Source organism: Lampris incognitus, chromosome 6, assembly GCF_029633865.1.
Source record: "Lampris incognitus isolate fLamInc1 chromosome 6, fLamInc1.hap2, whole genome shotgun sequence".
NCBI lineage: Eukaryota > Metazoa > Chordata > Actinopteri > Lampriformes > Lampridae > Lampris > Lampris incognitus.
In genome coordinates, this window is record NC_079216.1 from 36,089,269 (window position 1) to 36,116,604 (window position 27,336).

Consider the following 27,336-nt stretch of genomic DNA (forward strand, 5'->3'; position numbering starts at 1 on the left):
AGTCTCCCATTCAGCGTTCAGCTCCGACTAGTCGTGGGTTTGTGTGACGGAGTCAATGTGTTAAACTAAACCTAATCAGGGGCAATTATCAAAGAGCAGCGTGGTTATGTTCAGCTCATTATGGGAGAGGTGTTAGATAAATTATGCGCGGCAAAGAGGATCTAAATACCATTTTCAAGAATTTTTAGCACAGATAAAATCCATGTGAAATGCACTGTGAATAATCTGTACTGTGAGCAGTGAAGACACGGCCTGCTGTGTTCTAGCTCTCAATACGTTTTATAAGGTAGCGCGATTAAAGTCGATCCTATGATTTTATTCTAAGGTACAACATTTGCTAAAATGGTTTTTAAAACATATCTTTTAATGCTAAAATTAAAAATCAGATTTTGAGCTTCTACATTTAAAACACTTTAACAAAGGAAATCATTACTATAAAACAAGTAGAGAGGTACATTCCCAAACACACTTCCAGGCTTGCTTGGAGGAAACAAATAGCCATGCTGCCTGATGGAGCTCCAGACTGTCCACTCATCCGTCCACTGGTTAGGAGGGGAGGAGTGTGGACTGAGCAGGGCAATGCAGGGGAGGAGGGTGATGGCCACAATGAGTCGGTGTGTAGCAGACTATGTGTAGGAGTTGTATAAGGCAGCGGAGCCTCTGTGTCACGACTGTAAACAAGGCTGCGCGCCTCTGCTTTTATTGTGTGCTCCTAACAGGCCTCACTAAATTATGTCGACAAGTGTGTATAATACTAGAGCATCTGTTTGTTCCCCTTTGGATAAATAGGTAGAACAGTGTTTAAATTACCCTCTTGTCCTGCTCCGGCGGCTGAGAAAGAAACATGAAAATTAACTGGGGGACGCTTGCACAGCATTTCTCCCAGGTGCATTTTGCGCTGATGTCCAGGGACGCTGGGCCGTCTTTGATAGATCGAGTAATCAACGCAGTAAAAACAAGGCATGCAACCTCTCTGCGAGGCTCGCTGAGCTGCTCCAATTTACAAACATGTTGTTCCCTGTAGAGAAAGCGAAGAGTTCATGACAAAGCTGTGCACGGCACGGCACGGCTGTATGCATGGCTCTTTTAGCCAGGGGCGACGTGTCCCCTCCCTCCGTCGACACTGCCTGGGTTTACACGCATTTCCTGTTGTTTCAAAGTGGAAAAAAACCCACCAAACCGTTTAGCAAGAGGCATCCTCGGCTGGTGCCGCACAAGACAAATAACCTCGCTCTGTGTGTCTCACAGTCCTGTTCTTCAGAGAGACGTCCCCGGCTTCAAGGGTCTGTCAGCGGAGATGGAATCACTGAAGAGACACCTCTCTGGGATCGGCTCTCCAGTCGTCCTGTGCCACAATGACCTCCTGACCAAAAACATCATATACAGCCATGAAGAAGGTACGGGGTGGTCAGGTGGGCGTCATCAGCACTGACTGAAATCGACATGTTGTGTATGTGTGTTTGTGTGTGTGCGTTGGGGTATATATATATATATGTAACTTTATTAAAAGAAACACTCAACGGTAGGGAAAGTGCTCAACAAATAAGGAGCAAAATAATCCAGTGAGTCAAGTAAATTCTTTATGAGACTACAAGCCTGTTTCATTGTTTCATGCCATAAAACAGGCTTGTAGTGTTTCATAAAGAATTTACTTGACTCACTGGATCATATATATATATATATATATATATGTATATGTATATATAAAAATGTTTTATTTTGATTTTAATCCCCATGGGAAAATTCATGCTCTACATTTAACCCATCCTAGCTGTGTAGCTAGGAGCAGTGGGCAGCTGCTGTGCAGACAGGAGTATTAACCCTAACATGCATGTCTTTTTATGGTGGGGGAAACCGGGGCACCCGGAGAAAACCCACCACAGACATGCAAACTCCACACAGATGACAACCTGGGATGACCCCCCCAAGGTTGAACAACCCTGGGGTTTGAACCCAGGACCTTTTTCGTGTGAGGCGACAGCACTAACCACTGGGCTACTGTGCCACCAACATGGTGGTGAATTTAGCAGTTTTGTAGAATTATTATTTTCTGGACACACGGCTGACTTCATCCAGTCAATTGTACCCAGTGACTCCTGTTAGGAATAAAAGATTGCCAAACCTTAAACTCAGCAGACTTCTGAGTTGGACGTGTCATGAGATGCCTGAGAAGCGAAATGGCCAAAATGGTCCAAAGTGTGCAGTTTGAAGTAATCTAGTGTATGGAGCGCTCTGTTACTTTAGGCGTAGCAAAGACCCTTTGCTCTCATCAATTGTACATGACTTCCTACTTTGTTGAATATCACATCAAATTCCTTTTAGTTTGATTATTTTCCCCTCAGAAAAGGCAATGCAAAATTGTGAAATTCATACACTGAATGACAAGAATGTATATTGGACTATTTCAGTCAATATCAACTTGAGCCTGTTTTGGTAGATTCAGCAATGAGGGAGGAGTAAAACATCACAGATGTTCAATTCAGGGATGCTTTATTCGTATTGTCCTGGGTATCAGTGCACATTTTCCCTCCTCTTTGACAGGAATGGTGAAATTCATTGACTACGAGTATGCTGATTACAACTACCAGGCATTTGACATTGGTAATCACTTCAATGAATTTGCCGGTAAGATAACATTGCAGTGAAATTGACCTACAGAGCAGGGTTAAAACATATACTGCAGCATTGTTTGCATATAATATAAACATAACGTTGACTCTACATAACTTTAATATGGCTAACATGAACAGTCTATTGGTATGGCTTGCGCTGTGAAACTCCATAAGTTTGGAATATTTCTCTGCACCAAAGCCCCAAGTCAAAATCCAGCTCCTCACACACACACACACACACACACACACACACACACACACACACACACACACACACACACACACACACACACACACACACACACACACACACACACACACACACACACACACACACACACACACACCCTTGAGCCATACCCCAAACAGGTCCACAATATAGTCTCGGTTTATCTCGGTGTTTGTATTGACTGAGAGGCGCTTGGCTACTTTTTCTTAGTCCTGCACATATAAAGTTATTATAAAAGATCTTTACTTGTGAAACTGCTGAATCTAAAAACCAGCTGCATAATTAAACCTGTAGTCACACTCACAATATGGGGTTTGTGTGTGTGTGTGTGTGTGTGTGTGTGTGTGTGTGTGTGCATGTGCGTGTGCATGTGTGTGACCAAGGTGTGAATGACGTTAATTACAGCCTTTACCCAAGCCATGAGCTGCAGAGGGACTGGCTGATGGCCTATCTGGAGAGCTATAAACGCAGCGCAGGACGCGAGGTCACCGTTACAGAGAGGGAAGTTACACAGCTCTACGTTCAGGTCTGCAAGTTTTCACTGGTGAGTGACTGCTCCTACTGGCTTTGTTGAAATCTGCCATTATATAGTGCGTTGACGCGTTTGAAAAGACTTTATTTACAAGACAAATCTTTCAACAGCTATTTCCTCTGCGTAAGTTCTGTTAAAAGGGGCATGTGGAGGAGTCAGTTATCTAAATATAATAGGATAGGATCAGTGTATGTACTTTAACAATGTCCATATGTGAGCAGCCTTGTGGAATGCATGTTTGTGATGAGCCAGAGCAGGGTGGCAACGCTTTAGTGTCACATTTTAACAATTTACTTTTCCAGTACCCAAAAACTCTCCCCAGAAACCCCACCCGATCAACAGTTGGCCTATCACTGTACAATGTTTGATGGACTCCATCTGAGTTGATAATAAACCACCGCGGGGAAAATTGAAAGACAGCGGCCAAAATTATTTTTCTATACAACCACAGTTTTCGTTCTCTAGTGGCTCAAGTGGTGCTGGTCTGGTCTGGAAGTGCTTTCATAACCTGACACAATATATAAAATTGTCTTAGCAATTTTGGCGAGATGTGAATGTCTCTTGAAGTAGCCTGGAAATGATGAGAAAGCACACTATTTTTTAAAATAACTCATGGCTCAGCCCAAAAAAAAAAAAAACGAAAAAGAACAGGAAAAAGTAAAAGAGGGAATAAATTTAGTGTGGAAGAGCGAGAAGCAATAACATCATGATGGTTAAATTCAGGTTTTCTGTGACAAACCGAGGATGACTCTTGACTTGGGGGAAGGTGGGAGAAATGGTCGACTGACATCCGATGGGTCATTTTGAGAGGATGGATGCTGACATGAGATATCCAGTGCTTGATCATGAAGACAACCTATGGTTAATTATTTCACTTTTTATATCAGACTGACAGAGAGCATTTCTGTCCAAATATTCTAAGCAACGGAGTGCTTTTTTTTGTCACAAGCATTTTCTTTTCTTTCTTTTGTTTAACTTTTTATGAAACTAGTAGAGTTGCATTCAGTGCTGTGAATATGGGTGAACTGACTTGTGCTAGTCATTGATCATAGGTGGCCTTGGTTCCATAAGAGTTATGACCGACTGTAACGGCACAGAGATTTCATTATACTTCTGTGTCCTTTCACACATTCAGCCTGTCCAAGCCACTGACATTATTAGTAAATCAGCAGGTTGTTGTTATATGAAAATGTGAAAAAAAATATGCTGGGAATTTTCAATCCCATCTCATTCCTTTGACTTTTTAAGCATCTATATATCTTTACGGGATGACAAACTGTTTTGCAGGTTCTTTGACTTGGCACTGTTCAACTATGTGAAATTATGTTGAATCCAGGCTGTCGTCTGGTCTCTGTGCTGAAAAAAGAAAAAGAAAAAGAAAGGTCAAACTTCGGGGATCAGGGAAGCCATGTGACTTTCCTGTTCCCCATCCAGATGAGGCTGTAGTGTCTGCCGTGTGGCACATGGCTACCAGTGGCCATGTGCCAAAGCCCAGTGAAGTGACGCTGCTGCCTTTTGAATGTTAATCTCCGGGAGCACGTGCCAAGGCAGAGTGGGGTCTTTGCTTTATGTCCGCTACCCGACAAGGAGTCCTCGCACATGCATGGGCCAGAGCCTGTAGCTGTGTGATGTCACCAGGCCCACACATTTCTCATCTGTTTTTCTCAATGGCTCCCTGTCATTGGCGGTCTCGGCTTAGCATTAGGCTAATGGTCTCTTGATGGAGAGCAGTTATTAATCATAATGGAAACATGCTCAATCTCTCTCCTCAAGCAAAGACAGAGATTAGAGATGAAAATTTGCCAGGGAGGGGGAAATAAAGCCAAGGGGAGACCGCACATTGCTCTGCGAGTATTTCATTCCACCCTTTATTTGATTATCAAATAAAAATGTGATTATATCACTGGGCCACAGAACAGAGGCCTGTCTGGATCTTATTAAGACTTGCTATTAGTGGCCCTACCATCAAGATTTACAATTAGGGTGGAGAACAACAGAAATTTATGGAGGCAAAGAAGTCCGCAAGCCTAAGTGAGCAAAACCATTAAGGAGGTAACCATTCAATAAAGAGCTTTGTCATTCTGATTGTATGGCATGGAGTCGGCATGCAGCTGCAGTTAAGAAAGCAGTCGACATGCAGCAACTGGAAGTCACTGAAGTGCACTGTCCAGTTATTTAGCATGCTATAGCAAAAATAAAGGTATATACAAAAAAAAAGAAATATGAGTAACCATTATAATGAGCTGAGCGGAGCAGTGCTTGCAGCATTTAAATCAGTCATCAGCAGTTGTGCATCAGTTATAAAACAAGCTTTTGTATTTTTACTAAATAAATCCAATTTAAAAGCTTTAGGTGAACTTTAAAATCACCAGTACTGAATCATGTCTTGCAATGAGACGCAAAGACATCCAGTGTCTCAGCTCAGCTAATCAATGACTGTATCCGATTTCATATTCATATTCTTCGTGTCATACCCAACGGGGCTATCTGGTTTTCCCTGTCTGAATACAGGGCAGGAGGGGGGCTAGGTTGTCCGAGAGACATCCTTCACCCATGTTCCAGTCCCTACGTCAGACGGCATCTGTCCAACTAAAGTTACCCAGAACAAGATACTGAAAAAAGCCCTGTTCTTTTACTGACCTTGCACTTTGACCTCCTTGCGTAATGGGAGTGGGTGTGTGTGTGTGGGGGGGGGGGGGGTCCTCAGTGAATTATAATATTGTATACATTCTGAAATGAAGAGCATTTGAGGAACATATGGTGAGCACAAGTTCTTGCTGCAATTTCCTTAAAGATACAGTCTGAAATTATGAATCAAAAATAATTATAATAACATCCATCCTCCATCCATTCATTATCTGAACCACTTATCCTGCTCTCAGGGTCGCAGGGATGCTGGAGCCTATTCCAGCAGTAGGGTAATTATTTGACCAACTGGGTTTTCAGTACCAAATGTTTTAAAAGTTCCTTTATAGATGGAAATGAAGCTTTTTAAAAGTTACACTGACCCGTCATAACACAAATCACACTGATAATTTGCTTTTGCTGTTCAAACCCTTTGCAAATTATAAAAAATAGCACCTGGATTATTGAGCATGCATCAAGACAGCGCTGAAGAGCTTTAAAACATATGTATATTTCCTGTCAAGTTGTCGAAGGCTGTCTGTTCCTGAATAAAAGCTCCAGGAAGAAAAAAAAAGTGTGGAGAAAACGTCTTCAATTCACCGGAGCACGACGTAAAAAAGAAAAGCCAGTAATGGCCGGAAACATACTGCCAGTAAAAATCAACAAATCTGTTTGAAAGTGTATGTCTGAAGCCTGTTACAGTGCCATAAGTGGACACATTTTGGACATGTTTGGCTTCAAAGGACACGATATTCAATGTTAGTGCCATGATTCACCCATCAAACTGCACAGCCCCTTACTTTGGCCGCAATCTCGGTCTATTTAGCCTGTGGGGACGACTGTCAATATTTCGGGGCTACCGGTGGAGCTGCTGGCTGCTCACTTCCCTTTCCTATGACGACTTCCTCTTCCATGCGCCCATCATTGTTTACAGTCGGATTAGCATCTAGAGACGAGAGAAAGGAGTTGGGAGTTGAGAGACGACGTCTATAACCGGATTGTTTCACCAGTGGTTGACACGAGTCGGACGTTTCGCCACACAATACACAAACATCGATACTTTTTGTAGGCGTTTTAGGTCCAGACAACATTTCGGCCAGTGTGTTCCATCTCTTTGGCTCCCCACATGGACTGTCACCAACATGCTACCAAAGCATGTTCCTGTAGAAATCGCTGCCTACTCAAACGTGATTGGTCAATACTACTCAGACTAAAACGGAAACGGAAACCACAACGCTTCTGATACCAAAATCTTGTCCTGTGCCTACAGATTATATTTATAAATACATATATGTATAGTCTGTTAATAGAGATTTCTTTGGCAGTGATACTGCCCCCCTCTACCAACTAGCCAACTGGACAGACAGGGAATGGTACCTTTAACCCTGCCAATGGTAGTGTCATTATCTTCCCATGAACTGATGATGAATGGGGCCTCCTAACTACTAATATTGGTGTCGTGCACTTCATTAGTTCTTCTACCTCTAATTTTCCTTTTCTTCCATTCGCTAGGCATCCAGTTTCTTCTGGGGCCTCTGGGCCATCCTGCAGGCACACTTCTCCTCCATAGACTTTGACTTCCAGAGGTTTGTGCTCCTTTATCTGATTTAAAAGCAGGAAATAGTGGATCCCTCCATCATATATCAATTAAATACATGATGAGGAAGAAAGATGTCTGCACCCTGGATTCAAGCACCCATTACTTTGTTATTGCATTAAAATGGACGAGATCTTTATGAGATTTCCCAATAAAAGAACAGAGGAGTTACAATGAAGAGATAAGAATTCAAGCCAAGTGCCATGATATGTTTTGTTTTTGTTTGTTTGTTTTTTTTTTCAATTTGTGTTTTGATGTTTACTTTTATCCAGCATCCATCTGAAAGCAAGTGAGTATGCACACCTGAACCATTCTTGGATGGGATGAAGATAGGATATTTACAATGCAACTTTTCTGCTTCTTTCCTCACTTTTATCCAAAAAGTGAGGCCCGCTAGGTTGTTTCTTCCATTTAAACCATGCTTAGCTGTGATCCACCAAGGGGATTAAATAGCTGTTTGAGCAAGCTCTGAAGGCGTAAGTCACTTATGAACCACAGACAACAAACAAGGGCTGAAACGTTTCCCTTCACCTTCCCCTTCTTCCTCCTTTCTCCTCTCCCGAGTTCGCCCCTCACCCGCCACAGTTGTGACGGTGATCCTAATCACTATTGACATACGGCACCCTCCCCTCTGTGTGGCTTTCCCTGCCCGCCTGCTAGATCAGCGACAGGGCCCCCGCTGCATTTCGATCTGGACCTCGGAGGAAATGTGATCCAGAGGGGTGCCGAGACACAGAGGCCCTATTGTTCCAGTGCCGTCGGTCCTTCCCTTACATTTACCTCTCTCATCCCTGGCTCGGCCACATGCGCCTGCTAGACGTCTGCTCCGCTTAAACCGCCGGCTGAGGTTGTCCTGAAGTGCATAGTGAGGGTCGGGTTACTTTCCTTTAACCAGAGGGTTAACTGAAATGAGCAAAGAAAGCAGTAGTAACTGTGGGGTACTTGGACTGACGCTTGAAGGTTGCGATGCCCAAACCCCCTCCCGCCTCCCCGCTCCCCTGCCACCACGACTTTCGGGATCCTTGATCACAGTCGCATTTAAGGATTTTCCCTCTTGGCATTTTCTCTGAAGATATTGATAGTAAGAATGTACGCAGTTCACAGTCTAAAACCGTAAACTTTTACAATGTTAGAATCTGACTTCTAACCTATCTGGGTTTTTTGGGAGGTTTTTTGGCAAAGAAGGCAGTTGAAGTTCAAGGGAGGATGCCCCTTCCTGCTAATGTGATAAACAACAAAACTCTAAGTTCTACTAAGGAAAGAGATAGAAAGTTAGCATGATGCTTTTGTGTGTGTGTGTGTGTGTGTGTGTGCGTGCGTGTGTGCATGTGTGCGTGTGTGCACGCGTGTTTCCTCCCACTGTTATCCCCCTGAGCCAAATCTCCACTGACTTCTCAACGAGTGACAGGCGTCGCCCAGGCCTTGCGCTTTAACCAAGACCAGATGTAGATGTGACAATAGGGAGCCACAAGGGGAATGCAAGCCCGCCCTCGCCTTGCCGTCCGTATTTACTTTGCTTATATGATTTTATTCATGTGTCGAAAGTGTCTGCAAGTCAGCGGTTTAGATTTGTGGATGTGTTGGCAAGACGAGCCATTATACAAAGACATTATTATGAGGAAATGAATGAGGAGGAGGCCCACTGTTTGGAATGGTTCGGCTGCAAAATGGGGGGGGGGGGTCGCGCACAAAAGCACATTGTGAAACAAAATACCTGCCTCGGACAGAGTTCATTTTCCCCTGCTGCTGCCAGACAGAACGTGTCCGTTTCATCTGTGATGATAACAAAGGCTAAGCTCGCTAGGAAAGGTCTTCTTTGGAGTGAAGACTACCCAGCAGTAACTGCACAAGGCCAAATACCTCCACCAAGGAGGACTGCATCACATGTGACGTACTGCACGATAAACAAATCTCATGATAACTATCACATGAATAATAACTATGAAGTTACAGTAAAATAGCACCCATCACCATATGTAATACATATATACAATACAATTTTAATTATCAGACATTGAACCAATAATTAAAGCTTAATTCCATTTATTTCTCTTAACAGACTTGACACATGCTTCGGTTCACTTGACACAATAATAACGTGTCTTTAACACAACCTGATCTCTCTTAAATTGTTGTTTAACTGTGCTCAGCGCTCCTCACATCGCCTCCGTCAGTTCCCTATTTTAGCCCCGGCATTTATGAGGTCAAATCCGTTTTGTCCTACTGTATTTATTAACACAATAGTTCATAATGCAGAAGGAGTTAGAGTCTCTCCTGAATGGGAGGGAAACTCAGCAATTAACACAGATGATCGTCCCATAGGTTTCCTTTTCATTCCCTTTTTGTGTTTTCCTTCGCTGAATGTCAGAGACAACACAGCGCGTTACTGTTAGCAGCTGCACGTACTTGGTGTTTGCGTTAGTCGTAAGGAAAGCGGACAATCAGCTGTGACTGTCTGGGGGTGGAGACAGCAAAGAAGTCTCGCTGAACTCTGACACTCGGACCCGAGTGACTTCACCCGGGTGTACAGGTGAGGAACATAACGACAGGATGGGGGAAAAAAAACAACCCCTATAAACGAACCTGTTTAAATTGTCTTTTTTTTTCTTTCCTACTGATAAAACTGAGAGAATGACAACTTTTTTGGCATTGAGGGGTTTAGGGAGCGCCCCGACCGATTAAAGGACGAGCTTTTCTCTCCGCTAACGTTTTCAGCGCTATTCAGGCCTCCCTCTGCCACAAAGCACATAATGACCAAGGGCAGCAGCATAGTCAGACATCTGATTCATTCAACAATATAGTTTGAAGTAGTTAAAAAAAAAAAACCTGGCAGTCTACTTCTGAAATGGGTTTGAGGCTTTAGAGCAGCTTTCAGATTGACTGTGTGCTTTGTTGGAGTGGAGATACGGTGGCAGGACTGATAATATAATGTCATGCAGGCTGTGCAGACCCAAACAAACAGCGCTTCTGCTGTGCAGCCCCTCTGAGCAGCAGGATATCATCTAGGACACTTTCTTTATAACTAATTCCAAAGACAGAAAATCAAGTCTGGAGCCTGAGGAGCAGGAATTATTGGATAGTGTTGCCCGTTACTGGGATGCTTTTCACAAATGACATGGTGACGTGACGAAGTAGCTCCGCTCGTATTTCCACTTGCTCCCTTCCGTGGAAAGAAGGAGCTCCCGTGTCTGCCAGTGAAGATTTGGTTTGCTTGCTTGTTTGTTTTTCTAATCAGATGCCCTTTGTGCTGCCCGAACACTAATGTCTCGTTTTTAAAAAATTAGCATTTTAGGACTACTTCATTTAAAATATACTTTGCTGCTTTAAATATAATAACACATAATAACACATATGCACACACACACACACTCACTTTCTCTCTCCCTCCCTCTCTCTCTCTCTCTCTCTCTCTCTCTCTCTCTCTCTCTCTCTCTCTCTCTCTCACAGACACACACACACACACACACACACACACACACACACACACACACACACACACACATATACATATACACACCACAACACATATGACACATCGCTGCTTTGTGATCTGTCTTGTTGAGCAGATTCACTTGGTGTGCGTTATAAGTGAATAAGTGTGGTTTCATGAAGAGCTTGTCTCCTGTCGTCCTCCCCTCACAGGTACGCTACGGTCCGACTCAACTACTACTTTGAGAAAAAAGAGGAGTATTTCAGTCTGTCGCTGAGTTAGACACAGTGCACGGGCCAGGGGATGTGTTTCCAGTGCTGAGAGGAGCAGCAGCCTGTCTGTCCTGTGCAAGCCATGGTCCAGGAAGAGCTCCCACTAATGTGGAAAATACATATTGTTCCTTTTGTAATTGTCCAAGAGTTAAAGCAATTGTGGAAATGTATGCGTTGAATAAGCTGATTATTTTAAATGCGCCATCCTTTGTTTGTTATTCCATCCTTCAATGTGACTTAATCTGTTTTGCTATCACTGTGATTTTTTAAATATTTGTTTTACCACACTCAGTCACCGATAAGCCTATTTGGCAAATTGAGATGAGGCCTTTGCCAGAAAGACATTAATTGTTCCCACATTTAGCCAAGTTGCAAAGAGCCACAAAAACTAAGTCTGATCATAAAACCTATAAGAGGTTTATGTGCAGGCTTATTCAACATGAACTACAGCTCTGCTGGAAAAAATGAAAAAACGACTGTTTCCATCATTTAACCAATTTACAAGTAGTGTATTATTTCAAGATGAATATGTCCTCTGCCTTTGTGTCATTCCTTTAAGATATTGGTGTTGAAACGAAGGGAACACATGGAAGTGAACCTTTTGTTGTGTGTGTGTGTGTGTGTGTGTGTGTGTGTGTGTGTGTGTGTGTGTGTGTGTGTGTGTGTGTGTGTGCAGGTTATTTTGTTCGGCTAGCACTGTACCTTCCAGTCAGAAAATGCTTGTATGATAAATTTAGTGCAACAAGATGCTAATAAACATATATATATATATATATATATATATATATATATATATATATATATATATATATATATATATATATATATATATATATATATGGCATTAACAGCTTAGCTCTTGAGGGGGCTCCTGCCAATAAGTGGGGGAAGCGTGGGCGAGACTGTAAACGCTCCGTAGGTCCAGACCCAACACGGAGCAGGTGAAAGCTGGAGCGGCACCAGCAAACTGCAGCAACAACAATATGACGGGGGCTCAGCAGCACAAACAAATGCAGACGGTATCACAAAATGGTGGCCCTGCAACAACCACTGTCCTGACACCAGAGCTGCCCATTCCCCCATACTAGAGCCCAGCGGCGGCTTCAGCAGGTTTTACCTAGGGTGGCAAAAGGATGGCATGAAGTTCCGGGAGGGGGGAGGGGGGGTTATCTCCCCCAGACAAATTTGAATTTCAGACACTTCATTTCCTGCATTCTGGGGTTGTTTTTTTTTAAAAAATGTTGTATTCATGGGAATCACATAAGAATTAAGACAATGTAAAATCAGCTTTTATACTGAAAACTTAACCTCGTCCTAGTCAGCTCTAAAATAAGTTTAAGAAACCATCCGAGATAAAATGTATATTTTGTCACACATGCAACCGTCTCACATTTACAGTTTTTTCGCCAAAACATTTTTATTGAGTCCGTTTACAGATGGACAGAAAGCTTTTTATTGTGCCCTAGGGGAAGTTGCGGTCTGCAGCAGCATCACGGGAAAATGCAAACTATCCATCACAGTACAAATACACTACACAAGTCACAGATGTACAGATTCAATATACTACAGTCTAATATAGTACACAAGGTAAACAAGAAATAACTGCAAGAATATAGAACAATAATACAGCAATCATAATCAACCCTCCCATTCCCTCACCCCCTCTAACTCCCCTACACACACACACACACACACACACACACACACACACACACACACACACACACACACACACACACACACACACACACACACACACAAAAGTCTTGCATTTCTCACATCATATGCTTTTCTGTCTTTGCTTTTGTTTTGCTTGGAAACAGCTGGCTATGCCACCACTTTTCTCCTCCCTTTTCAATGAATTTTTTTTCAAATATCTGCTACTCTGGCCTACAGTATTCAATATTAAAAACAAGAAAATAAACACGAAACCGTCCAGAGTGAGTGAATGAGTGAGTGAGAGATACTGAGTGAGCAAGTGAGTGAGTGAGTGATTGAGAGAGAGATACTGAGTGAGCGAGTGAGACAGTTAGTGAGTGAGCGAGAGTGAGTGAGGGGGTTAGTGAATGAGTGAGTGAGTGAATGAGTGAGTGAGAGATACTGAGCGAGCGAGCGAGTGAGTGAGTGAGTGAGATAGTGAGTGAGTGAGAGAGAGATACTGAGTGATTGAGTGAATTAGTGAGTGAGATACTGAGTGAGTGATCACAATTTGCAATGCATAGCCCATGGCGGCAGCTGCGGCCGCACCGCTGTAATAGTTTTTAGGTTAAAACCATGCCGTACATTATGTTGGGTACATGATTCATGAGATGAGCTAGCAGGCTATCAATGAGCTGTAGCTAGGGCCAGACTGTGAGCTGGCTAGGAACAGCCAACCATTGCTGTAGATTTTGTGACTTCTGTTTAAAACACGGGGCTGCAAACTCTCACGCATTGAGTACGAGACATGCAATTGAGCACTACCACACGTTTCACACCGTCAAATTATTGTAAAATCATTTTAAACATAGAACAACAATAAACAGATGAAAACACCTTACCTGTCACTTAGCGGCCGCAGCAGCAACAGTGAACTATGGAGAGTCAGTATAAACACGCAAGGATTGAGACGAGACGAAATGTCGGTGACACCGATTGGTGGATTTTCCTGGGTCAGTTGGCTGGCCCAACCAAATGTTCTTTATGGGGGGGGGGGTGCACAGCGAAATCTAAACTAATGAGTAAAGAAGTCTATGGAGAAATATTATGAAAGTTCAACACCATTGTTTTCCAATATTAATTGCCTACAAATAGGGTAGCAACTGGGCGGGGGGGGCAAGGCCTTTTTCGGAGGTGGCAGCTGCCCCTCCTTGGAACCGCCACAGCTAGAGCGAGTATACCTGTACTGTTATTAAAGTTTCCTAAAGCAAGATAGTAATAACTTCCTCCGTGTAAGTAACGTGCTACCACCAGATGTTTCTATCCCCACTAAAATGTAGATAAATTCCTCCATAAGCACATCCATAAGCACACTCTACTGACTAGTGCATCATAGCAACCGATGCCACTGTAAACTGCACCACTCGCTCCTCGCTGCACTCAAGCGTCTCATCATCTGCAGTTGTTCTGAAATGCTACGACCGATGGCTAAGAGAAGGGCTTTTCTTGAAAAAAGAGGCCATCTTCATGTATGTTTTGACTCTGTATGGTCTTTAAATTCTATTCACTCAGTGTTGCCTCAGCATGTGGTCATTCACCCTGTGAAAATGGGTGATGCTCATTTGTCCATTTCCATTTCAGAAAGGGTAGAATTTAAGTTTTTGGTGACCAGATCCTCCACAATGGCTCCTGTTTTAATGTTTACAGTGCCCAGTGGGAATAACAAGCTGTAGTAACAATATTAAGCTTTAATTTTAATTAATTAATTTAAGAAAAGTGTATTTAACACAGTATTCAGTGTTTGAACGCTTTGTTCGTAGATGTGGACTGTGAAGTTTGTCTGTTCCCTTGTTGTGTAGCAGTTGTTTGCATGAAGTCGACCGACAGGAGCTGCTGTTGTGGAAAGGCAGGTATAGATTTTGATCCTCTGTCTGTAAGAGTGGCAAGAGAGCGGTGCTGCCTCTCCAATAATTGTGTCATTTAAAGTGGTCCTCGTAGGTTTCTCAATCCTAGTTTGGAAGTCACATAAGCAACTTGTGAGGCAATCAAGTACTCTTTTTGGGGGGAAAACAGCACAATGAATGCTCTAACAAAACATCCCTGTTCCCATCGGCAGCTATGCTCCAACATGAGCCTTTGGTGTACAACTACAATTACCCGCTGGTATTTGGAATTGTATGAGTTTCTTCAATTTGAAAATCAGGAAAATTGACATAAATCGTCTATTTTTTTTAAACAAACCAAAATTGTTGCACTAAGTTTTATAAACTTGCAGCAGTCTTTTGAGTCAAACTACAAAAACAGCATGTAGCTCTACAGACCTACCTAATGTGGATGAAGTCACATATTAAACTGTGTATACGTATGCGCACACACACACACACACACACACACACACACACACACACACACACACACACATATATATATATGTTTATATATATATAATGTGTATGTATGTATATGATGCATGTGTTATATGCCATAATAAACTAAGTATTAGATTTAATAATACAGTTATCACCATGGTGTTCGGTTAAGGATAGGGTGAGTTTGAGTTCCTACAACCAACTAAAACTAACAGACACAGCATTTGTACCAAAACAAAAAAAAAACCATGCACCTTTGTCCATTGAAAGCAAGGTTGCACCACCTGTCTGATAAGAAATTTGGAAAGATGTACTAAGTGCACCAGACACATTGTGAACCGTGTACAATAAACTGATGCGTTGTGAATAAAATGAGAGAATAAGGCCATCTGAAATTTGTGCTGGATGCCAAATATGACACTGAGAAACTATGCGCTCTAAATACTTGCATTAGTCTCTTTATCGCTGGAGATAGTTCAAATGAGAAAGGTATTGTAGAAGTTCTCTGAAGGATCGCTGCAGGTCAAAAGAGAGAGAGGAATGGTAACTATGCTATTCTTTACCTCCTCATGGTCACACACAGTTATACTCATCAAGGCTGAAGGCACATCTTTTAGTCAAACAATCTGGCAGCTTTCAAAGAGACATTGTTCGTTAAACATATAATATTTAATTAGCAGACTAATGCACTTAAAGAGATCCAAGGACTTTTGCTCAAAATTGAAAAAATTGCCCTTTTGTCCATTGCCCATTTTCCTTGAAAAGTGCTGTAGATTTCTTCTCTCTCTTCTAATTGCATTAAAAAAAGAAGTATGGACCTTTATATGCAATGTTTCAAAGACATTGAAACACAGAAGTGACTAAACCAAGTCCTTTCAATGTGATTTTTTTTGGTATGATTTTCTTTTATTCTGGTATTGCTTTTTTATCTTTTTAGTTATTGTCAAGGGCCTTCCAAGGCTGATGCTTGGAATTTTAATTAGTGTTTCCTCTCCTCCAACAACCTAACTTTATACTTCAATATAATTTATGTTCAAAAAGAAATGGAATTTAACTGAAGTTAACTTCTGACAATAGACATCCGTTTTCAGTTTTCTTCAAAACTGCCATGTACCCTCACATACTGAAAATATCTCTTCTTTGTATGCAAAGCTTTTAAATAAACTTTGGGGTTGTTTTTCCTAAAAAAAAGAAGAAGAAGAAGAAGAAGAAGAAGAAGTACATCAATCAAGAGTTCAATCATCCTCCGAGTGCTCGTCTGAGCCAACCATCGGTTGTGCGGCCCAGTTTGTAGTCGCAGCCTCCCGGCTGCAGCCCGTTCCTCTGCATTTGGTAGTCCTGTTGGTCAGCCTGCTACTTCCACCCCTTCAGCCACCGCTAAACAATGCACGCCATAGTAATAGGGGGGTCCATTAGATTTAGCATCGCCAGCTGATGTTTTCTGTTTACCTGAGGCCAGAGCTACCAACATTGAAGCTGATCTTAGGGTGCTGGCATCACATTTTAGGCAGAAAAAGGAGAAGGAGGCATATGATGAATGCACTAGTTACAGCAAAACTGTCATTCATGGCAGTGATATTAGGATGAAACAGCCCGATGGCACCAAGTAAAACAGTCAGGAAACGTGCCCTCACCAGAAAGATGAGCTGGCATTGATTATGTTTTTCAGGCCCCTTGCCCATGCACTTTAATGGTGAGACATACAGTAGGTAAGCTCCTCTGAAGTTTTGGCTGGCCCAGTTTGGTACAGAGCAGGGTTTTCTTATTTCTAGATAACTGGCCTTGGCTGGTGGCTAATTTCACTGAGGGGGCAGACCACACATCATGCACACGCGCACACATACACAGTCTAGTTCTTGTAAGTGCATCACACTACTACTACTACTACTACTACTACTTTCGGCTGCTCCCGTTAGGGGTCGCCACAGCGGATAATCCGTTTCCATTTCTTCCTGTCCTCTGCATCCTCCTCTGTCACACCAGCCACCTGCATGTCCCCTGTCACCACATCCATAAACCTCCTTTTTGGCCTTCCTCTTTTCCTCTTTCCTGGCAGCTCCATATTCAGCATCCCTCTCCCAATATACCCAGCATCTCTCCTCCACACATGTCCAAGCCATCTCAATCTTGCCTCTCTTGCTTTGTCTCCAAACCGTCCAACCTGAGCGGTCCCTCTAATATAATCATTCCTAATCCTGTCTTTCCTCGTCACTCCCAGTGAAAATCTTAGCATCTTCAACTCTGCCACCTCCAGCTCCTCCTCCTGTCTTTTCGTCAGTGCCACTATCTCCAAACCATATAACATAGCTGGTCTCACAACCATCTTGTAAAACTTCCCTTTAACTCTTGCTGGTACCCTTCTGTCGCAAATCACTCCTGACACTCTTCTCCACCCACTCCACCCTGCCTTCACTCTCTTCTTCACCTCTCTACTGCACTCCCCGTTACTTTGGACAGATGACCCTAAGAATCTAAACTCATATGCCTTCATCACCTCCACTCCTTGCATCCTGACCATTACACTGTCCTCCCTCTCATTCATGCATATGTATTCCGTCTTGCTCCCAGGCTCTCCTCAATCTGCACCCTACTCTCGCTACAGATCACAATGTCATCCACAAACATCATAGTCTACGGAGACCCCTGCTTGATCTCATCCGTCAACCTGTCCATCACCATTGCAAACAAGAAAGGGCTCAGAGCCAATCCTTGATGTAATCCCACCTCCACCTTGAAACCATCTGGCATTCTAACTTCACGCCTCACCACTGTCACACTTCCCTCATACATATCCTGCACCACTCCTACATACTTATCTGCAACTCCCGACCTCCTCATTAAATAATGCATCCCACTACAGGATCAAAATGAGTGAAGGCTTAATCCGCTGGCCTAAGGAAAATGGCCTGCTTGTTTCAAAGCAACACTTGCACGAGTCTTACCCAATACAGACTAAACTCAACACAAATATCATCTGGCCTCTGCACCTCGGATAACATTCTCAATTAAAGTCAAAAATGGCCAACATGCAAAGACAAGCATAAGATTACGTATCATAATGAAAGCACCGGTCATTGAACCCAGCGGTACAATCTGAACATATTGCAGCGACTTCGGGGGGCAGCCGGGAACCGCCACAGCCGCAACGTGAACCTGTGTCTACTGCACCATGGGAGACTACATTAAGCAGTCGACTAAAGGGCCCGACCCGTTAGCCAAGGGCTAGCAAGTCGACTTATATCCGTGGTCATTACAATATGAAAGACTGAAAAGTAATGCATCAGGCTACGGCAAGCCAACATGATGGAGGGGGGAAAAAACATTCTCAGTTACCTGCTGAAGAAGTCCACCCTCCTCTTTGTGCAAACATGTCAATTACTGCGTCATACAGTGTTCCTTTTCTCTTCAACTCCTGTATTAAAGTTGACCACAGAGGAATCGTCGCTAGCTTTGTCAAGCTTTCTTGCCCACATGTGTTGCGCAGGTATGTTCTCACTCATTTTAAACAAGAGAATGATTATATTGCAGTATACCCCTCCCCATTTTCTGGGTGTTCCTTTGAGCTGGCTTTAGCAGACTACACAATTTACGACGCTACAGTGAAATTCGAAAAAAGTTGAATTGTGACTAGTTGAAAAGTAAGATGAGGCTAGCCTCCGCTGAGCTTTTTCTCACGATGTTGGAGTTACAGAATTTTCCTTGACAGCACGAAATGAACTCAATTCTGATTGGTTATTTTTTTTCATGACTGGTTAGATCTCACTCAGTAATCAGCCCCATGACACCTGACAGCATCCGGAAGGAAACTGCAGAATTGCGGAACAGAGAATCTCAAACTAAATGATGTTTTATTGTCATCACATATAACAATTTTTCTTTTTCTTTTTTCCCCTTCTCGAATCTCAGAGGAGACATTGCTTCCCTTGCCTCCTCTGACAAGCCGCTGCTGGTTCTGACCCGACCTGCTGAAAGTGGACGGCCATCACCCTACCAGGGATGGTAGCACTGTTTTGTCAAAGAATATAGACAGGTGCTTAAAACAGGTTTGACATTAGGGACTTAATGCGCAGTGGGTCACAGGTAATTAAAAAGCCTGCTAGGCTTACATCTAGTGTGAATGTGGAGTCTACCAGATCAGTCTACCAGATAGCCAATGTCCTGTTGTTCCATTTATTTCTCTTTTTTTTTCGTTTTCGTTTTTTTTTTTGTATGTGTGTGAGTGATGTATGCAAGTTCTAGACGCTGCTATGAACTGCAGTCAAATTCCTCGTGTGCATAGGCACACTTGGCCGATAAAGCTGATTCTGATTCTGATCAGTTAATGCGCTAAATGAGGTAGAGATTGATAGTGTAGATTATCAGCCTGAGAGTGGAGGAGTAGTTTATCAAATTTAGACTGTCTCCCTAACCCATCGTGTCACCCACCAGCTTTCTTGTGCACTAAAAGTTAACCATGATAATCTAATAACTATCGCATCTTCTGGCAGGGGCAATGTGTGCCACAAAACAATTTGTACAATTAAGACAGTGTCCTCCCTCGATGCATGTGCAGGCCCACCACATGTCCTACAATTAATTTCAGCAATCTTGCTCCAATCAAAGCTACCTCGTCTACTATCAATTTTTGAAAATGGCCTATCCTATAAAACTATAGCACTAGAAAATGTTTGAAAATTGTCTTTGTTAATAACAGATCACTTTCCACAGAAGTGCTGCTGGTAAATGATTTTATCCTGGAGCATAGTCTAGATATGCTGGGTCTATGTGAAACATGGCTAAAGACCAATATTTTCCTTCCACAAAATGATGCCTGACCGCCTTAATTCATAACTCCATCTTCAATCTCAGTTCTATGTTTCTGATGCTTGAGTCTTTTGAGGAACTTGTTGTGTGTCCCTCTGTAACTGTTGTGAGTAGCTCTGTCCAGACCAGCAGACTCATATCTTTTTATCTTGATGTACCCCATCAGCCACCTGGTCCCTCCTCTTAGTTGAATTGTTGGAAATTAAAAAGTAAATTCATCTAAATTCAGGGAGCCTTTTAATTGAGGCCTTCGTGGAGAAGGTTACCCACTTTAACCATGAGAGAGAAAGGTGAATTCAAAGCCTGTTTAATCAGCGCTTTGTTCATAGCAATGTCAATTTCTACTTTGCTTGAACAGATAATGTACAGTTAATAGATGAGAGGAAAAAAACCCTTACATATAACTTCAGCTTTAAACTCTTCCTTTTGCTTGTTGGCCAGATTTTACTAATTGATTTGATTTGTAAGGTTTTGAGGTTTTGAGCTGCAAAGCAAAATGAGATTACTGATGGATTAGAGAAAGGTTCAATAAACACCCCCAAGGCCACAGGTGAATATTTTGACATGACTGGCCAGCTAAACAACACTCTTTACGGACCTCAACAGAAAACATGCAAACTGATGGGCTTTCTCTTTTGCTGAGGGTCCATCACCTCTCTGTTAAAGATCAGAGCTGGGTTAAATGTTATTTGTACGGCTTTGTGTCGATGCAGTTGCCCACTGGGGACCAGGGTTCACGCCTCAGTCTCGTCAGATCCGACCATGGCCGGATTCGGTGAAGCAGCAATAATTGGCAATGCTGTCTTCAGGAGGGGGGCGGAGTCGGCTTGTGTTCGTCACATGAACGCGTCTCTGTGTGTGTCGGAAAAAGCAGTGGTTCGGCCTGGATTCACCTTGTCATGAAAGTGGCGAGGCGAATCCTTCGAGACTGCCGGCCGGAGAGATGCCGTTGGTGAGCACATACAGTACGAGGGTGAGTGTTTGAACTGGAATAGGGAGCAGTTGGCCACTAAATTCGGAGAAAAAGGGAAAAATCAGACATACATTTATAAAAAAAAATATATATATATGATTTGTACATTAGCATTTGTTTACTTTTTTACTTTGGCGGAGTCTGTCACTTCAGGCCCATTCAGACTAGGCCAGGTGAATTCTCGCTCACTGAAAAAAGTTCCTTTGGAGGTTTTCCGGGCACGTCCAAGGTAGAAAGAGACCCCGGGGTAGACCCAGAACTCGTTGGCGGGACTAGATGTCCAATCTGGCCTGGGAACATCCAGGGGGAGCTGGAAGGCGTTGTTGGGGAGAGGGACGTCTGGAGTGCCCTACTTAGCTTGCTGCCACTACGACCTGACCCTGGAGAAGCGGATGATGATGAGATGAGAAAAGATCTAGATGTTCTGGCCCCATTGTCCCATGCCTTGAAATGCTCCCCTCTCTTTTGCTCCAAGCAAGCTAATGTAAAGAATTTGCCAATGTGATACAGGCATCCACTCATCAGCATTCTGATCTCGAGTAGCTCAAAGAGAGCATCTGCACTACTTATCAGGCCTCTGCAATGCCATTTAGCAGAGATCTTTTAGCATTCGGCTGAAACTTGTTTCCTTGCTGAGGCTCACAACCAGCGAAGGCACCAATGAAGTAATGCACAAAGTGTACTTATCCAACTAAGACCAAGTGTTGCAGACCATGTCCCCCAAAAGTTGCACCAGCACTGAAGCTGACAACCCATTTGCAACGTGGAGAACCTCAGTAATCTGGAACCGTACCGGTAAAATCCAGACAAGCATGAATGTGTGTGTGTGTGTGTGTGTGTGCCCAGGGACACACAAACGTATGGTAGATACATGCAACACACACATGAATCCAAACCCACACAACACTAAAGCGTATGCGTCAACTTACAAACAGTTAAATGTACATCCTGCAGAAAGGAAGAAGGAAATGTAAATCACGATGACTAATTTAACAAGATTAACATGGCAACATCACGATTCCAAAATGCACCTCCCAAGAGCTACAGTACAAACACACCCAATACCCGCACACACACACACAGACACACACACACACACACACACTCAAATGCACAGAAAAGAGCGTGTAACAAACTTCCAGGCACCCCCTCACAGGGTGACGCTACAGTTGATTTGGGAATTATGATTAGATTTACGATGTGGCCGCCTGTGACGAGTCCGCCGTCTCACTCTTTCTCTCTCTTTCTGAGAGACTGGGTCTGGCTGCAGCGAGCACCGGCGCCGCGGCACACACACCACAGCACAGCCAGAATGTGTGGCGTTACCTCATAAACACACACACACACACACACACACACACACACACACACACACACACACACACACACACACACACACACACACACACACACACACAATGGAACAATGGGGCACATTTACCGTAATGGGCCACCAAAATGTTGAGACCAAATGAAATAGCTCAAGTTTGGAAACAGAGAGTCTTGTGTTGCATATTATTAGATCTCTGGAAAAACGATGACTATTTAGAGAAATGGAAATCAAATTCATTCATTTGTACCTGTGACCTAGCGTGTCACAGTGCATGAAACATGCACAATGCTCTAGTACGAGTAGGGTACAGCAGATTACTGACCATCCTGTCTACAAAGGACAACCAAAATGTTTCAAATAAACATTTGACAACAGACACTCATGTAAAAGTGGGAGGGAAGCGGCAGTTTTTTAAGAAAAATCTCAGACTTTCTTTTTCATTTACTTATTTATTTATTTACTTTTTGATTGTCTTACTCACCAAGTTGTACTGACACTTTTAGAGCCAAAGCTGGCTAATAAATACAATGAAATGTGAAAACGCACAATTGAATTTCAAATACAACACTCATCACAAAATGTGTTTGTGACCAGCAAACGGCGTCTGCGTGTGCAGGTCACGGCTGATGAGAGCATGAAGCAACCCTTAAAGAGGTCAAATGTCATTTGATCCCTTTCGGTGGCACTAGAGCTACAAAAAAAAAAGCTTAAATAGTTGAAATGCTTCTAAAAAAAAAAGGGAATTTACTCGAGCAAAGTATGTCGCTTCCTCTAGTCAAAATGTGTGACTTTTGATAATGATTTGCTATGTTGTAAATCATACAACACCTTCACATTAGTCCATACTTAAGAAAAACAAACCAAAACAACAAAAGAACAAAAAAGAAACATAGCATTCATATCCAGTGCTTAGGATGTGTATGACACGAACAGAAAGCCTATGTATGAGGCGTAGGTCTCTCTTTTTTTTTTTTTTTTTTTTTAGGGTGACAAAAAAAAAAACCATTGTTCTGTCCCGTCTTGAAAAGCTTTTACAAATAAAACCTTAGCCAGCGTGGGCATGTGGAGAAGACAGCTAAAGAACAGTTAGCCAGATACACGCAGCGCCCCGCCACCGCTGCAGGACCCGGCGTGGGACAGGGACACATGGTCAGATGGCTGGCAGCATAGTAAAAAAACAAACAAAAAAAAAACAGACGCGACGTGGCTGGACAAAGCAAAGTGACATGAGGATGAAGCAGAAGAAAGCGAGGTGCAGACTACCAGAGCATGGCCGAGATGCACCAGAGGAAACTCAAACATCTCTCTTCAGGCCAGTGCTCAGATCAGGGTCGGATACCAAGAGAAGTCACACAGACGACGGTAAAGTGTGCATTTTCTCTCTCTCTCTCTCTCTCCTCCAATCAACTAATTACAACTTTCTTGTTTACAAAACAAACATGCAATGTAAAAAAAAAAAGTACTTTTTTTCATTTTTTTTTCAAATACCAGACCTATAAGCACATATTTCCTATTAGCATACCATTTCTTTGAAAACACAAGTTTGGTGCATCTTTTCCATGTGGTGCAATGTGGATCATAAATTATTAACAAGCTAATAGACCATAGACATCAACATTTTGTACATGTTCTTTTGTTTTTTGTATCAGTTCAAATACAATCCAAAATACAGTGAGGGGATCCAGTATGGTAGAAAGCCTCATCCTACAGTAAGGTCACCAGGGGACCACTAAAATCCACCTTCCACTGAAGCTTTACTCGAGCTATATAGAAAAGTACACTGTAGACTTACTACAAGGATGCACGGATTCTCTAAGTCACTGAGTAGAAATTTAACCAAAATAGTAAAAAAAGAAAATATTATCTTTACCTGCTGTACCTGATTTAAAGGGACGGGTGAGTGGGGTCACACACTCCCGGGTGACATGTCGGTGTGTTGTGCAGTGTTCAGCACAACACACCGAGTAAATGTGATCTGAGTATTTGGCCTGCAGGACTGTACGGGCAACGTGATTCATAAAAGCACCAACGCAGTGGGAATCTAAGAACAGATGGCCAAATCGCCTTTCAGTATTGCTCTTGTAACTTAAGTCTCATCACCAGAGATAAAGACACTAGATGTTTGTGACAGGAGTGATGAGCACACATCCTCCCTGAGCTCTGCCTGCGACTGGCCAGCAGGGGAGCCAGCACATACACCAACCAGGAAGTCATCTCGTCAAATAGAAAACAAGCTGATTGTATAAGACTTTTTGCAGCATTACAAGTTAAGACTACAACATCCCGAGTGAATGTGAATGTAGGTTTGGCACATTGTTAAGTAAAATTGTACAATGTCTGGGTAATTATCAATAATAATAATAATAATAATAGTAATAATAATAATAATAATAATGTCATAAGAGAGATTTGGCTCCCTTTATTTCATTGACAGTTTGAAAAGTCCTACCACTCTTTTGTATGAAAACAAAATGAAACAAAACAACAAAACACATTCACGAGCTGGCACATCATACCTGAGCTGGGATATAAAAAAAAAAACCCATCATAAACAGTAATGTAATGTAAGCATTTTGTCAGAAAAAAATGTGTAGATGCACTGTATTCATAAGAAACAAAAGTAAGACTATGAGACTACGAAAGCTAGGATTTATATTAAAACTTTTCAAATTTCAAGTTCTGACAGTCCAGAGTTTGTACAGGCAGTGACCTGTCAGAAGAAAAAAGTCTGTGAACAACAAAATAAAAACCCACCAAAAAAGGAAATATGCAACGATAAAAACTAAATCACTCATTAAAGAAACATTTAAGACCAAATAGCTGTTGAAGACCAATTCCTGATACACTGAAATCCACGCATGCTCTTCAGAAACCACACACAGGGATGTGTTTGTCACTCGTCACTTGTACGCCTCGTCCTCTCTCTCGCGCTCGTTCATCTGATACTTGCTCCTGTTAAGATTGTCAAGGAGAGAGCCAATTTAAGTTCAACTTCAGTCGAATGTCAGAAGGTCAGGTTTTGTTCTAAGAGGGCACGGGATGCATCTTATACATAGTCCCATTTCTTCCGTTTGATTTCTGTTGGGATTTCGTCATGAACTTTCTGAGCATGCCCATTGAGTTTAAGCTCATAGAATTCACCTCCATCAGTCTGTGCATGCTCAGTGCATGACACACCATGTCCTGAAAGTACGCCTGAAGCACTGCATCTATGCATTAAACTGTCTTAATAAAAAATGTCTCTGAGAAAAAGGAGAGAAGATATTTTTCTTCTTTTTTTTTCTGTTGGCATCCTGAGAACGCTCAGTTGGCACTGACAGCCTCCCGCGTCTCGTGGTCGCTGCTATAGTCTGATTTGGGCTCATCCTCAAAGTCCTCGTACATGTCCATCTCGTCTTCGCCGTTGGTGGGGTCGCTGGGCAGGTCCAGCGCCCCGCCCCCGCCGCCGGGTTCGGCCTTGACCCCGTACGTGCTCTGAATGACGGGGATGGCCGGCTCAGGGCTGGCGGAGTTGCTGGAGCAGTCTGAGGTCAGGTGGGGGGAAGGCGTAGCTGCTGGTGCCATGCTGATGGCGCCCGGGTAGACCCCAACACTGCCGGGGCTGTTGCCGAGGGGAATCGGCGGCTGAGGCCTGTGAAATGGAGACAGGATGGAAAAGAACAAGAAAGAGAGAGCGAAGGAAGAGAAGGACAAAAAAAAAAGAATATACAGAAATCTATTAAGAATTGATTTATTAGGTTCTGACTGCTTTGGGCCTAATGAATCAGATCAGAGATCTATTGTATTGTGATTCATTAGGGTCTCGCCGCTTTCAGCATTAATTCTCAAGCTGGCCATCATACGTTCAATGACAGCGTTTCTTCTCATCTTGTCAGACAAGTCCTAACACAGAGCTCTCTCTGCCAGTGCACAGTAGTCATCCTGACAGCGCCGACTAAATAACCTCTTAAGATATGGATGGAATGAGGGTAAACGCACATCACTCAAACAAGCCCTCTGGCTCCTCAAATGAAGCACATGAAGCAGGAAAATTGTTTTCGCTTTCCACACTTAACAGTTTTCCCCCCTCCGTCTCCTGAAACAATTACCACACTGAAGCTCTGACAGACTCATTTTCGCATTAAACATTTTAAAACAACACTGGTTTCTTTATAGGGGACGTGCCAAATATTGGTTGTGCACCTCAACTGGCTCCCGGTAGCCGTTTGATTTATCGGTGATTGAAAATCCAGGCCTTGTGAATCATAGGCTTTTTGCTTTTGCTTGACCACACACAGTAAATGCAGCGTTGAGCCCGACGTCTGCCACGCTCTCTCCCTTTCTCTCTCTCTCTCTCTGTCTCGCTCTCTCGTTCTTTCTGTCTTGCTCCCTTCTCAAACATCTGCTTACGTTTCATATTCCGTTACAAGTCTGTCTGTGTCCAATTTCACTGCCCGCAAGCGCCCAGCATTGTCCTAATTTAATAAATGACAAGCTATTAAAAATCGCTCCTATTCAAAGCCATGGTCCCTGGTAAATCCATCTCAAACACAGGCCACTGTGATGGCTTTAAACACATTCACTGCTGGTTCCTATTAAGACAATGCCACTGTTTTCCCCTCTCACTACATTGCCTATACTCTAAAAAAAAACAAAAAACCCAAAGGGCCTCAAGGAGCCTTTAAAGGTTTTTCATACTTGACTCTCAGGAGATCCCCAGATCGTTCTGTAAGGGAGCCCTTCATGAGAGGTTTATGAACGGGATGTCACATGAAACTCTAACTTATGTTTCTTTTTCTTTTTAAGGATTTCCACTACAATGACCTTTTCTCTTGTACACTAGAATGCACAACATCTTTATTAGCTACCTGGGGTAATTGGAAGATCCCCTAAATAACCCCTAGTTCGTAGACTGTAGGAGCATAGAATACACTATAGAAGAAT

General features: G+C 42.8%; 2 protein-coding genes across 4 annotated transcripts in view; one reads left to right on the top strand and one right to left on the bottom strand.

Moving 5' to 3' along the window:
• LOC130114262 (ethanolamine kinase 1-like) overlaps positions 1-11,897 on the top strand; it is a 28,124-nt gene extending 16,227 nt beyond the window's left edge. For 2 of the 3 annotated variants that reach the window (XM_056282080.1, XM_056282077.1), the window contains exons 4-8: positions 1,249-1,397; positions 2,542-2,625; positions 3,225-3,385; positions 7,511-7,584; positions 11,238-11,897. In XM_056282080.1, the coding sequence (XP_056138055.1) occupies positions 1,249-1,397; positions 2,542-2,625; positions 3,225-3,385; positions 7,511-7,584; positions 11,238-11,307 (538 nt within the window). In that variant the 3' untranslated portion in view covers positions 11,308-11,897. The remainder of the gene's footprint in view (positions 1-1,248; positions 1,398-2,541; positions 2,626-3,224; positions 3,386-7,510; positions 7,585-11,237) is intronic. The other variant, XM_056282079.1, reaches the window with a different exon arrangement.
• Positions 11,898-22,863: 10,966 nt separating this feature from the next.
• LOC130113618 (transcription factor SOX-6-like) overlaps positions 22,864-27,336 on the bottom strand; it is a 114,363-nt gene continuing 109,890 nt past the window's right edge. The window contains exon 16 of the mRNA XM_056281164.1: positions 22,864-26,044. Within this exon, the coding sequence (XP_056137139.1) occupies positions 25,717-26,044 (328 nt within the window). The 3' untranslated portion in view covers positions 22,864-25,716. The remainder of the gene's footprint in view (positions 26,045-27,336) is intronic.